General features: G+C 37.3%; 1 protein-coding gene across 1 annotated transcript in view; it reads right to left on the bottom strand.

Moving 5' to 3' along the window:
- Positions 1–12,985, bottom strand: part of lrrk1 (leucine-rich repeat kinase 1) — a 112,068-nt gene that overhangs the window by 21,578 nt on the left and 77,505 nt on the right. The window contains exons 26-27 of the mRNA XM_053513014.1: positions 9,640–9,837; positions 8,438–8,715 (exon numbers count right to left, since the gene is read on the bottom strand). Of these exons, the coding sequence (XP_053368989.1) occupies positions 8,438–8,715; positions 9,640–9,837 (476 nt within the window). The remainder of the gene's footprint in view (positions 1–8,437; positions 8,716–9,639; positions 9,838–12,985) is intronic.

The raw sequence follows: 12,985 nt of genomic DNA, 5'->3' as shown, positions 1-12,985 counted from the left end.
TTACGGCTTTATCAAAGTTATGTAATTTCTGTGAATGAACCAGAACCGTGTCTAAAAAAAGGACATGGAGTGTTTTTAGAAAGAACAGCCTTGCCAAGTGGGGAAAAACAGAGCCATGGTTTCCCCACAATGCTGAAGGTACAGTAGAGAAACCTGACATCACTAACTAAGTATCTAAGACATGCAGGAAATGCGCTGGAGGCAGAAGCTCGTCAGGACCAGTCTCATATAAGGCAGTGTCCTGCATTCCTTTTGCTTAAGCGTTGCAGCCTCTGTGGCTATAGCAAAATCTGAGAAATGCAATAAATTCCTTAATTACACCCAGACCCATTTACCTACTAAAGGTTTCCATGGAATACCTGCCAAGTTACCTAATTTCAGCTGTTGTGTCCGTCCCAATCTCTAATTGCAGTTCTAAACCCTGCTAGAAACTTAAAGTACCGCGGATGTGGTCAGACGCTCTGTGAATTGATGTTAATCGCCATAAATGCTCCACTTAAAGGTTAAAATTATGTTGTTTTAAGATTCTCATTGCAATGTTGTATTTGGGTCATTAATTCAAAGTTCTCTCAACTTCATTTAACATTACTAAATTTTATCGTCATTAAATAAAGTCATTTCAACTTTCAAAAGCAATGCTGTCCCAACAATAGACGTCATCGTTACAACATTGTCACAACTATATTACAAGGGTCATCTACGGTATCATTAGGGTCCCTGCTAGGGCACTAACACTAGAAGTAAGCAGATTTTTGGTGTCACATTAATTGTAGAACCTCAGAATCTAAGTCGTCATAGCGGGTAAGCACTGTTTTATCCTTTCATTGTGTAATATTAATAATAGTAATAAAAATATATTGGATAAAATGGACATTGAGACATTACTTAATAGACATGTTAGAATTTACAAGTTGAATTTCTGGTATTTAATTTTTTTTTCTCCATTTTTGCAGACTATACACTTTTTTCCCCACCACTTTTAGTCCATTACATTCCACAGCATGTTAGTTCTTACTTATTGCTCAGCACTGGATTGACTCAAAATATCTGAATACTGTACACTTTAAAATAAAAGCAAAGTAATTATAGTCCAGAGCACGTACTAACCGGCTGAGTAAACTGTCTGTGTCTTGCAGTGCCATGTCTAGTTGTCAAATAAAAACACAAATGTGCTTAATTTTTTTTAAAAAACAGTTCTTTATCATTTTTAATGCAATTTGCTAATTTTATCATATAGATCAGTATTTTTGTTTTGCTTTCCTATATTCCAATACATGTAATGCCTTCTGATGCTACACTGACATACAGATGCTACGGGAATATTTTAATTTCACAATTTCATAATATCATACTTTAAGAATATAGAGTATAGGGTTGTTCAAGTTAAGCCAGGACTTTTCATTGTTCAAAAAAACAAAAAAAAAACAAACAAAGAACACAGTTCTGAGAGTAAAAACTGTATATAATCCTCTTCCACACTAATGCACTTATTCCAGCATTTCACTAGTGCTTGAATAGGTATAGGAGTTTTTCAGTATGCCGGAGTAATGTCTAAAATTTTGTGGCCCAAAAATGTGAAACAAGTTCATGTAATGTCCAAGTGGTGCTGGGGAAAGATTGTGTGCACAGATTCCACAGTCAGATGTGTGATTTTCAAGGATCAGGCGTTCCACTCTCAGAATGTTGAGAAAAATTTTGAGAAAGAAAATAGAAAAGTCCTGGTTTGACTTGAACGTCCCCCATATTTAGCTCACAATGAAATTTCATGAAGTAAATTTATGTCCTGCATGACAGACGACACACCCCTCAAGTGGAGAAGCACTGCCAAGTGTGCCAGTTGTCCTCTCCCAAAATCACTGTCTAACCTCACCAAAGCTCTTGTGCATAAATCCTAGTGTCTAGTGTAAAGTGTAAATGGGACGTTCAGAAAACACATACCTGGTGTCCACATACTTTTGGCCGTTTGGTGTTAACTTATATTTTCAGTAAAAACAGTCATAAATCAAATAGTGCAAGAAATTATGTATATATTTTGAACTAATATAAACAAATGAATAACAAGTTGCAATGTTATTTCTTGTTACTGTACATATGCCTTACTTGGCAATATATTTAAAATCCACTAATGAAGCTCTGAAGTTGTTGTGAAGACTGTAAACCTGTAGGACTGTAACAGTTGGGTTTGATGAATCATGTGAACTCTGGGATTCATCCCAACTCTTTCCTGTAGGTGAATAACAATAGTCATGCTGATCATAGGGTACAGCAAAAATATTTACAGTAGGGGTTGGTTAAAGAGAACATTGACGCACAGCAAACCAAATTGACTAAATGACTACCTACAGTATTAAACCCATAACCCCTGAGTATGCAGTAATAGATTAGTGAGTGGTACAGAGTGCCCCTGTACAGGCCTCTGCAGTGGGTGTTGTGATCTGGGGCTGCTTCAGTTGGTCAGGGCTAGGCTTAGCAATGTTAAGGGACGATAATTAAGTCAGCTGACTACCTGAACATAATGAATAACCAGGGTTTATTTTTTCTATTGGCACAGGCATATTTCAAGACTCAAACTGTGAAAGAGTGGTTCTGGGAGCATGAGAAATCTGTTTCACACATGAACTGGCCACCACACTGTGCGCTGTAATCAAAGATTAAAGTGTTCAAAGGAAATAGGTTGTGGGACTTTTTTTTTTTTTAGTCAGGCAGAGTAGGACAGCAACAGATCTGACCTGAAATGCACTATCTTAACATAATCTTAGTGAGATCTTTGGAAAATCGGAGCTAAAGTTAAAAGTTCAAAAGAGCCTAAATCTAAGGGTTTATCGACATTGCTGCTGGAATGGATTTCAAACTTTTCTTTGAAGGGTTTTAAACATAATCGAAAAGGATGAGAAAGATTTAAAGCTTCTGTAAAACTCTTGAGGGTGTGTCTATTGAACTCTGGGTTCAGCATCAGTATCCCTGATTACCACAGACGAATAAGCTGAATGAATATTAACACTATCTCCCTTCCTCAACAGACCCTAGTCCTATTGTTAAAAATGAAACAGAATACTAAGAAAAATAACATGAAGAAAGTGATTAAACAGTATTTCTATTGGACATATACATACAGACACTAAAGTCGCCAAAAGTATTCGCTTGCCTGCATTCACAGGCATTTAAACTTAAGTAACATCTTATTCTTAATCCATAGGGTTTAACATGATGTTGGCCTACTTCACTGCATTCATAACAGCTTCAACTGTTCTGGGAAGGCTTTCCACAAGGTTTAGAAGTGTTTTGATGAGAATATTTGACCATTCTTTCAGAAGCGCATTTGTGAGGTCAGACACTGATGTTGGATGAGAAGGTCTGGCTGGTAGTCTTTGCCCCAATTCATCCCAAAGGTGTTCTATCGGGTTGAGGTCAGGGCTTTGTTCATGCCAGTTCTGCTGTGGACCTTGCTTTGTACACTGGTGCGCGGTCAGATATGTCTATACGTGTAGGGACATTCGGTCCTTAAACAGATATGTACTCTCAGATATTTATCAGTCATCAATACAAAGAAACACTCATTCTTTTGTCATCGGATGTCCTCTATGATAATCATAAAACAATATGGACATGCAGAAGTTTCTAAATATTTTCAATACATGTTGTACTTGCAGTTATCAAAATCCCATGACCTGGTGTCAGCCACTAGATAATGGGTTCCCTATTAAGCCTGGTTCCTCTTAAGATTTTGGCTTTCCTGTAAAGTGTTGCTCTAAGGCTTTTGGCTAAAAGGACGGTGTTGGAAAACTTAATTCCTTAAACATTTTATTCTCTGTAGTTTTAGTAACCATTTAAGAGGAACTAGACTTTCACAGTATATTCTGCAGCAATAATATTAAACAAACTGCCCACGGATATTTCATTATTAATATTTAATGTGGTTCTAACCAGAAGCTTATTTCAATGTTACTAAATTAACGTACAGTATGTCTTTATTCATTTCCAGAAAGTATGCTGTATATTTTCTCTCTATATAAAACAGCATATCATATTTGTGGATTGAACCATATTGGAGATAATGTGAAATTTCCTGAAAGTCTAATGAACTAGCTTGAAATGTGGCAACTAATGCAATTTAACTGAAAAGTATCAACAAGCTAAATATCTTCTTTAATAGAAAAAGACTTTGGAAAATAGGCGAGTAATTGAGTCCCTGGAGGCGTGACTTTATTTAGCTGTAATCTTTATCCTCCTTGGATAATGTCTCCGGTAATGAAGCAGTGTGTCTGAACCCTGATTAAAAAAGTACAACAAAACCAAACAAAACAACTCAAAGAGTCTTCGACATTTCAGTCACAAGCTTTTATATCCTCCAGAATCATTAAGATGTTACTTGAGTCTCGCTAGCATCTTCATTTACATGAGAGTTTTTTATGAAAGCATTTGTGTTATACAAGAGTTTTTTTTATGCATTTATCTGAACTTGCTTAGTTTGGTAAATATTCTGACATATCTTGAAATCTGGAATTATTGTACAGCAATCATTTACATTTTTTACATTTATTACAATAACTTGTAACTACAAGCTATTAGTAGTACATACTTCTAACTGTATGTAATGTGAATGGTTGAACTATGGCTCATTTTTATAATCACTGCTTCTGACCACACAATCCAATGTTAGACTGACTTTACGAATAGCATTTATGTTCATGCGGAAAATCAAGTATCTAGCTTACTAAAACTTCATTCTGAAGTTTTAAGGATTGAATCAATTACATGAATTTTGTGAACTACAGTTTGCAATATGTTTTCTTTTCACCTGGAGAAATGTTGCTCTAGTGTGATCCAACAGAACTATACCTTTGGTTCTATATATACAGGGGTTAAACAATGAAACTGAAACGTCTGGTTTTAGACCACAATTCATTAGTATGAATGGGACGGACAGGTACAAGTCCTGCACAGTGGCCAGAGGGATTTTGAGCCATTCTTTTTGCAGAATAGTGGCCAGGTCACTACAGGATGCTGGTAAAGGAAAACGTTATCTGACTCGCTTCTCCAAAACACCCCAAAGTGGTTCAGTAATATTTAGGTCTGGTGACTGCGCAGGTCATGGGAGATGTTCAACTTCACTTTTCGTGTTCATCAAACCACTCTGTCAGCAGTCTTGCTGTGTGTATTGTTGCAATATTATCCTGATACATGGCACCATCTTCAGGACACAATGTTTGAACCATTGCGCGCACATGGTCCTCCAGAATTGTTCGGTAGTTCTTGGCAGTGACGCACACATCTAGCACAAGTATTGGGCCCAGGGAATGCCATAATATTGCAGCCCAATCCATCACTAATCCACCCCCATGCTTCACGCTAGGCATACAGCAGTCTGGGTGGTACGCTTCATTGGGGCTTTTCCACACCGTAACTCTTCCGGATGTGGAAGGTGGACTCATCAGAGAACAATACATGTTTCACATTGTCCACAGCCCAAGATTTTCGCTGCTGGCATCATTGAAACCGACGTTTGGCATTGGCACGAGTGACCAAAGGTTTGGCTATAGCAGCCCGGCCATGTACATTGACCTTGTGGAGCTCTCGACAAACAGTTTTGGTGGAAACAGGAGAGTTGAGGTTCACATCTTTTTTGGATAAAGTCTGGGTTAGCACCTGGACATCCCTTTCAGACAGGTTTCTCTTGCATCCACAGCTACTCCTGTTGGATGTGGTTCGTCCTGATCGATGGTATGTTGACATTACCATGGCTCTTGATACATCACAAAGACTTGCTGTCTTGGTCACAGATGCGCCAGCGAGACCCACCAGCGAGACGCGCATCAACTACTCTTTTGATAGGCAAAACTGTGCTATTACTCTGCTAATTAAACCTTCACACTCAGCTCTTACTGGTGCAATGTGCAATCAATGAAGACTGGCCACCAGACTGGTCAAATTTAGCCATGAAACCTCCAACACTAAATTGGCTAATAATAATAATAAATGATAATAATATAAAAAGTGTGATTTTCGACCCAAAACAAACATATTGGGTAATGACCTTATTCTTATATCTTATCTCCCATAAAAGATTTCCTCATATATCATAAAAACTTAACATAAAACAAAAATGTGATTCGGTTTCACTAATAGGTTCAGTGAGGAAAACCGTTAAGGTCTTTTTTTTAAACAAAAAAGAAAAAAAAAGATCAAACCATTTAAATCTTCTGATTACACAAATAATACATATATTTCTATAGGGTTAATTTTGAAAAATGCAAACCTACTGTATGTGAGCAGTGCTACTATCTAAAAAAGAATACTGCATTGTAAGTAAAGAGTCTTTTGGCACATCAATGTCTAGTGGTAAAAATGACTGCGCCTAATCACAAAATGAGAGAACACCATTTGAAATTACAGGCTGGAAAGTGAGACCACCTCAGGTTTCCCATAGTGAAGTCACTAGGTTTGGGCACTGAGAGCTTGGGTGAGGTTGTGGTTTTGTCAGAGAACGTGGCAAGGATAATCATGAGGATGATGTCATCATATAAATGACTTCAGCTACTGTTTCCTATCAAAGTACAATTTTGGCGTAGATAAATCTTGACTCCTGGAATGATTCAAGGTCAGCTCCTATCTCTCTGAAAGTAAAAAGTAAAAAGGAAAACTGGCAAAGGTCTTTACATACCCACTTTGAGCGATTTGAAAGACTGTAACAAAAACCTGGGCTGTTTAAATAATCAGTAAATGAAAAAGCACTCACGAAAAAAACTATTTCTTTCTAGAACAAGTGATCTCATGAATTAGAAGATGAATTAGAAAAGTTTGGGGGATCTCCAACATGTCTCTATTGTTTTTTTTGCGCCATAGTAGTGTAGGTCTGGTATATTGAGCATGCATTTTATCATCTTTTTAACATCTTTTTGGTCTTATGTTTATACTGTAATTGGTAATAGCGAAAAAGTAAATAATAGTAACCTAATGAAATGCATTTTAGACATTTTTGTTGACCACAATGCATGAAATAGTAACACACCCACTTACAGTAATGTATACCAGATATTGCCTAACATCCATAACGTCAAGTCAGTAAGTATTTGGACAGGGGACACGGTATTTATATTTTTGCATCTGTACACCACAACAATAGATTTTCAGAATTCAGTCTGCTATTTCTTTCAACAGTCACATCACTGGTAAACACTAGTGACCCAGTTCTATTGGCAGCCATACATGCCCATGCCATAACACTGCATTCACCATGTCCGATGACTTGGTATGCTTTAAAACATGAGGTCTTCCTTTTCTTCTCCATACTCTTCTCCAGATCATTCTGGTACAACATAATCTTGCATCAGAACTGGACACCTTTTCTTTTTTTTTTTTTATCAGGCTTTTTGTTTATGAATGTTACCAGTTTATAGTTAAAGTAATATCCCTGTATTTACCTTTGATAAGTTATCTTGTGATTGTAGACTCTGACGATGATGTGTCTACCTATTCATGACTTTGCTTCATGTTTTAATGTTTTTCCCCCCAACAAGAAAAAAATTCTGCGATCATCCATTTTAGCTTTTTGCTATGGCCTTCAAGGATTTTTTTAGTTGCTGAACTTATCAGTGCATTCCTTCTTTTTAAGATTGAGAAACTTAACCAAGTCAGGAATTTCTAAATGGTTATGCAGTACAAGTCTACATTTCAACCATGTCTCTAAATTGCTTCATGTGAAAATGTAATGGTATACAGAGGCAAGATTATAAAAATGTGGCATTGTCAAAATACTCAAAAAAAATTTGTATTAATTAATTAAATATGACTATATACTGTACAAGCAGTGTTTAACTCAAACCGAGACTTCTGATGAAGGTTATGAGACTATTTACCGCAGCAAACACGTCAATGGTGCAAAAATTTTAAAGAGGGGAGTACGTCCATGAATGACAATCCTGGCTGAGGTGGCTCAGAGCCCACGGCAGTCAATTCTATAAACCTTTAAAATGAAATGAAATGTCTAATCCATGAAAATCGATGCAAGAGACGGAAACATCTGTGCAACATGTTTGAGGGCTTTAAAGGGTTTCCTGGGACGCCAGCGTTTCAGACATGAAGCAGCAGTCTTTCTACCTTGATGGTATTCGAGCCTTAGTGAAACGCTGGGATAAATACATTAGTGTAAAAGAGGAGTATTTAAGAAATAAAGATAGTTTTTAATTCTCATAAATATGTTCTCTAACTTGGATGGAAGGTCACTCACTCCATCATAGTGGGGCTTCATGTTGTTAATAGTTATGTACTGAATTATCTGTATAGATTTTGTCATTTCTACCTCAGCCAGCAAAGTGCAAAACCACCTTTGCGTGAGGTCTTATATAAAATATATTTTCTAAAACCAGTTTGAGAGAACTTTGTTATTTTGGGTAAAAAAAAAAAAAAAAAACAAGCCTGGATGTGTCATGTTGTGTACCTTCTCATCATAGACGATGCCAGGGCGGATCTCAGGAGCCTGGTATCCCGGCGTGCCCTCCACTCCCAATGCTCCCTCATGAAAAGACTGGCGGGATATGCCATAGTCGGACAGTTTGACGTTAACCGAGTCCTCCACCTGCAGTGACCACACGAGGATGTTGTCCGACTTCAGATCACAGAAGATTATGTTCTTCCTGTGAAGGTAGGCCAAGCCTGCAGCAACCTGATAGGCGGCTTTGAAGGTCAGCATGTAGCCCAGGGGCATAAACAAGGAGCCTGTGGAGAATAACCGATACAAAAGTTTACTAAGACACATTAACACATATAGAAATAAACACATTAGGACGATAATCAATATTATGCCTTACAGTAGGTAATAGTAGCACAACCTTAAACCATCACATATTTTTAAAACTGACTTATTTAACTCAAATAACCACTTCATGATTGCAACAGGCTATGAGGGTTGAGCTACACTTCTTTATTCCCAGCTATAGATTCCGGGTCCTCTTCAAAGATCCCTGGATGTTCCTGAACAAATTGTGAGATCTCTTCAGGGGGATGCACATAAAACAGCTTTAATAGGTGCCATAAGTTGTCTGAACCATTTCTCACTTTGGAGGAGCAGCAACTCTACTCTCCGAGGTTCTCCTAAATTATCAAGTGTAAGTCCAGCTATTCTGCAGAGGAACAGCATTTCCATCACCTGTACTGGCAACTTTATCATTGTACTAATTAGGAATTTTGGAATCATTTTATAAAACTCGTAATAATTTGTAATTATAAAAGTATTAAAGGCAGACATGTCACGTCTTTCTTACCAGCCAGAACCCTGGAATTTTCTGAAAGTTCAGCTTTACAGAAAATTCACAAGTTAGACAATAAGACAAAAATAAATGTAATAATAAATAACAAAATTTAAATGGTGTTTAAAAAAAATATATATTTTAGCTTATAGAATTTAGACTTTTAAAATATTGCTATTACATATCTGTCAGTGTAAATATTGGCTTTGTATGCACTGCCACATAATTGCTTCCATCTGTGCCCTATGCGGTGAACACTGTGATCCCTATTAGGGTAATGTATCATGTCTTATCATAATTCTGTCATAATGTAAACACACTGCATTAATAATCCATGCTTGTAAAAGCAGCCTGCTGTGACCAGTCTTACTACCGTGATGTTTGCCAATCTCACCTTTGCTACGTTCCTCCAGCACAGTGTTGAGGCTCCCAAGTGGAGCCAGCTGTAGTGCAAAACACAACGGGTGAATGCTGATGCCCAGCAGGGACACGATGCAGGGGTGTTGCAGGGTGTGTAACATGCTAGACTCCTGCCGAAACTCGGAGAAGCTTCTGGAAGCGTCCATCGACTGCAAGTGCTTCAGCATGGTATCTGGGAGGGCACAAGAAGCCGTTATTGTATAAATTGACTAAAGGATCCGTGCAGGCCAGTGTTTCTCGGATTGCAAACTAAAATGGGAAAAACGATCGGAGGCAGAAATCATAAACTGGAGGACCATCATCCAGTTGCAGACTTAAACCAAGCATTTAAAAAATGCAATGTATGAACAAACTACCACAGGTTCAGAGACTCCAGGTTTTTTTTCTTTTTCCCTTTATTTTTCTCCCCAAATACCTGCCAAATTGCTCTAAACTCCTAGCCACAAATGGCTGTGGCATTATCCAAAATTGAGCTCAGAATCTCCTGATGATGGGTTCAATGTTTTTCTGTTGCAGGATCCTGGAACTGGAAACTCTTTGATTCACGATTGCAACCTGTCACTTGCATGTATGTAAATTTTCCGAAGCTGGCATAATTAATAATAGTAATAGTTTTCACATACTTTTAGGATTTTTTTTAATGTAACATTTAAATGAGTGACAATAAGATAGTTAATAAAAGTTTAGAGGTTTCTTAGTCAAACCAAGAAACAACATTTTATGTTATAGGGTTATTTAAATGGCATTAAAAGGTAACGGCCACCATTCAGGCCTTTTAGTTGCTTGGTATAGGGTATTTAGCTGAATACCCTTACTCTTGGTCTAGTGGGCTATAAATTAATCCAATAAAACTTCAGATATAGGGTTCGATAGGTAGAAAAGTGTGAATGTACCATCAAGGGCTTTGAAACAGAGAAACATCACAGCCATTTAAATGATTTGACTAGTTTTCTAAGCTTTAAGTCATAAAACTGCTCCAGCTCCTGTAAACAACATGTGATTCTAGGAAAAGGAAACCATCAGCTACCAAGTGCCTGAGTGAAGTGGTGCAACAATTAAATTTTGTAGCTGGAGGGCTCATAATGGTTTGGCATCAGCCCTCGTGACCATATGTCCTTAATGAGCAGGGATACTGTTTCTCTCCAGCTGTGCTGAAAGACTCACACTGTGGATAATGTATAGAAGGCAGTTTCAGCATTACACAAGGTAACTGCTATAGAACAGGGTCCTTTTCATAACTGTGACTTTTAGACCAACAGTTTGGAAAGAAGTGGAGGTGACTGATTAGCACTTTAACAGATCATGGCAGGGCTGAGCCAGTTAAGGATTTCATCTCGGGGTATTGGATGCTAGAATAAAAAGCACTGTCAGACTAATACTGTTTATCAAAAAGATTTATGTAGCTAACAGTATTTTTACGGGGGTTGTATATCTATATAGGAAGTCTTTTAAAGCGATACAGGGTCAGCATGCAATGAACCAGAATCCTGGATATAGGTTTTTACACTCATCTACCCCTGCTGTCTTCTGATCTCAATAGACTGAGCCACTTCAACCCTTGATTGGCTTATGAGCAACAGGACGTTCCCAAAGGTCAAGCAATGGACATGCTGACGTCCAGCAAAATGGATTAATTAGTTCTCTTTACCTTCTGTTAACATAATTGTTAGTCATATATTTCTTCAATTTACATCCTCATATAATCGAGACCATAATAACCACTTTTCTGTGAACAAAAGTCAGAGTAACTGCTTTTACATTAGTATCATTTAATTGCAGTGCACTAAATTTACATTTATTTTTACTTGATTGTTGATTTTGTTTAAAATAATTCTAGATAGAGTTGGAATAGATAAGTCAGTTCAACATACTGTACACACTGGTAAAACAATCAGTTTGCTTATAAATGTCAATAAATAAATTCCTGCAATAATGCACAGCTACATACTAGAGTAAAATTAATAGTTGGATATAGATAAAATATAAGGTTTTAAATAATATTTAATATGTAAATACTATATGTTCAAAATGCTATACTATGTACAAATAGTATATTATAGGATGTAAGCGTTGTGGATTGATAGGGTTTATTACATCCTTATTGACTATACAGAATGTTAGGAGAAGGGTGCTGCCGGGCGTCGACTGCACAGGCACATCTCACTTGGAAAGTTTCCCTTAGTTTGTATAGCATTTTTAACTTTGATCACACTCAAACTTCCGGCACAGGAAACAGCTTCAAAGAAGTGATGTACAGGGTAAAGGGTCGGCTATAAAGCTTTCAGTACACTTCCTGATGCTCCTGTCATAGGCCACAATTTAAAACCTCACTTTTAAAAGACATTTTAGTTCGGAAACTCTTGGAACAGGAAAACTTTAGTCCACTTCATAAAAAATGTTACTGTTCTCCAGAACATCTTCAGTATAAAATCTAGCATTCATCACATAAATTAATGTAAAAATGATCAAATCCACATGCATTTCTATAACCACAAAAGAGTTAATACATTTAAAGTATTTGCTTGTTCTTGTTTTTCCATGCACATTAACAAATAAAATACATTCATATCGATGAGCTACTATATTTAGAAAGTGCTTACTATAACCAGAGGGGTTGTGAGAACTGTGAAAGGCAGCTGCATGTCTACAACAGTCATTTTAGGCTGCTCTTAAAGGCAAAAGTGAGAAATGAAACAAGAGCTGTGATGAAAATGCAAGATGTGCGAATACTGAATCTTTATAATTCTTTGTGTTTAAAAAGACAGTAAAGAGCCTGCTGTTGTGCAGACCCACTTGTCTGCTGTGGGTTATTATACTGAACCCATTATCCTGGGCATGGGGGAAAATCTGAATGCATAAAGCATGGGATTGAACAAATGCTTAGTTCCACATTTAGAAAATATAATAGACATCCTCCTGTCTGCAAATGCCATTTGGGTTTATTTTGGACTCTGGACTTCCTGTCTGCCTCTTTAAAAACAGAAGCCCTTTGGAGCAAGCAAGGGTTGTTTTACTAAAACTTTGGTAAAACGGCATTCATCAGGAAATCTCTTGTTTCTTTTGTTCAGTCATCATTATAAAGGCAAAATATATTATTATATTATACAACACAAATCCAACCAATTAATCTGATTGGACAAGAGATATTCCACGAGTGTTGATAATAGAGCATAACAGCACTGAAACCTTTAACTGTATTGTATGCACAAATGTCTCTGGTGTTTTAACAACCGATAATTAGACTGTCATCAGTACATCGGCACAGTCTGCAGTGCTGAAGTGAGAGTAGCTGCCTGGCAAAATCCACAACCCAGTCACAC

The sequence above is a fragment of the Clarias gariepinus genome, chromosome 15 (assembly GCF_024256425.1).
Source record: "Clarias gariepinus isolate MV-2021 ecotype Netherlands chromosome 15, CGAR_prim_01v2, whole genome shotgun sequence".
Classification (NCBI taxonomy): domain Eukaryota; kingdom Metazoa; phylum Chordata; class Actinopteri; order Siluriformes; family Clariidae; genus Clarias; species Clarias gariepinus.
Note: the sequence above shows the minus strand (reverse complement) of the source record. Positions and strands in the feature narration are given on the sequence as shown.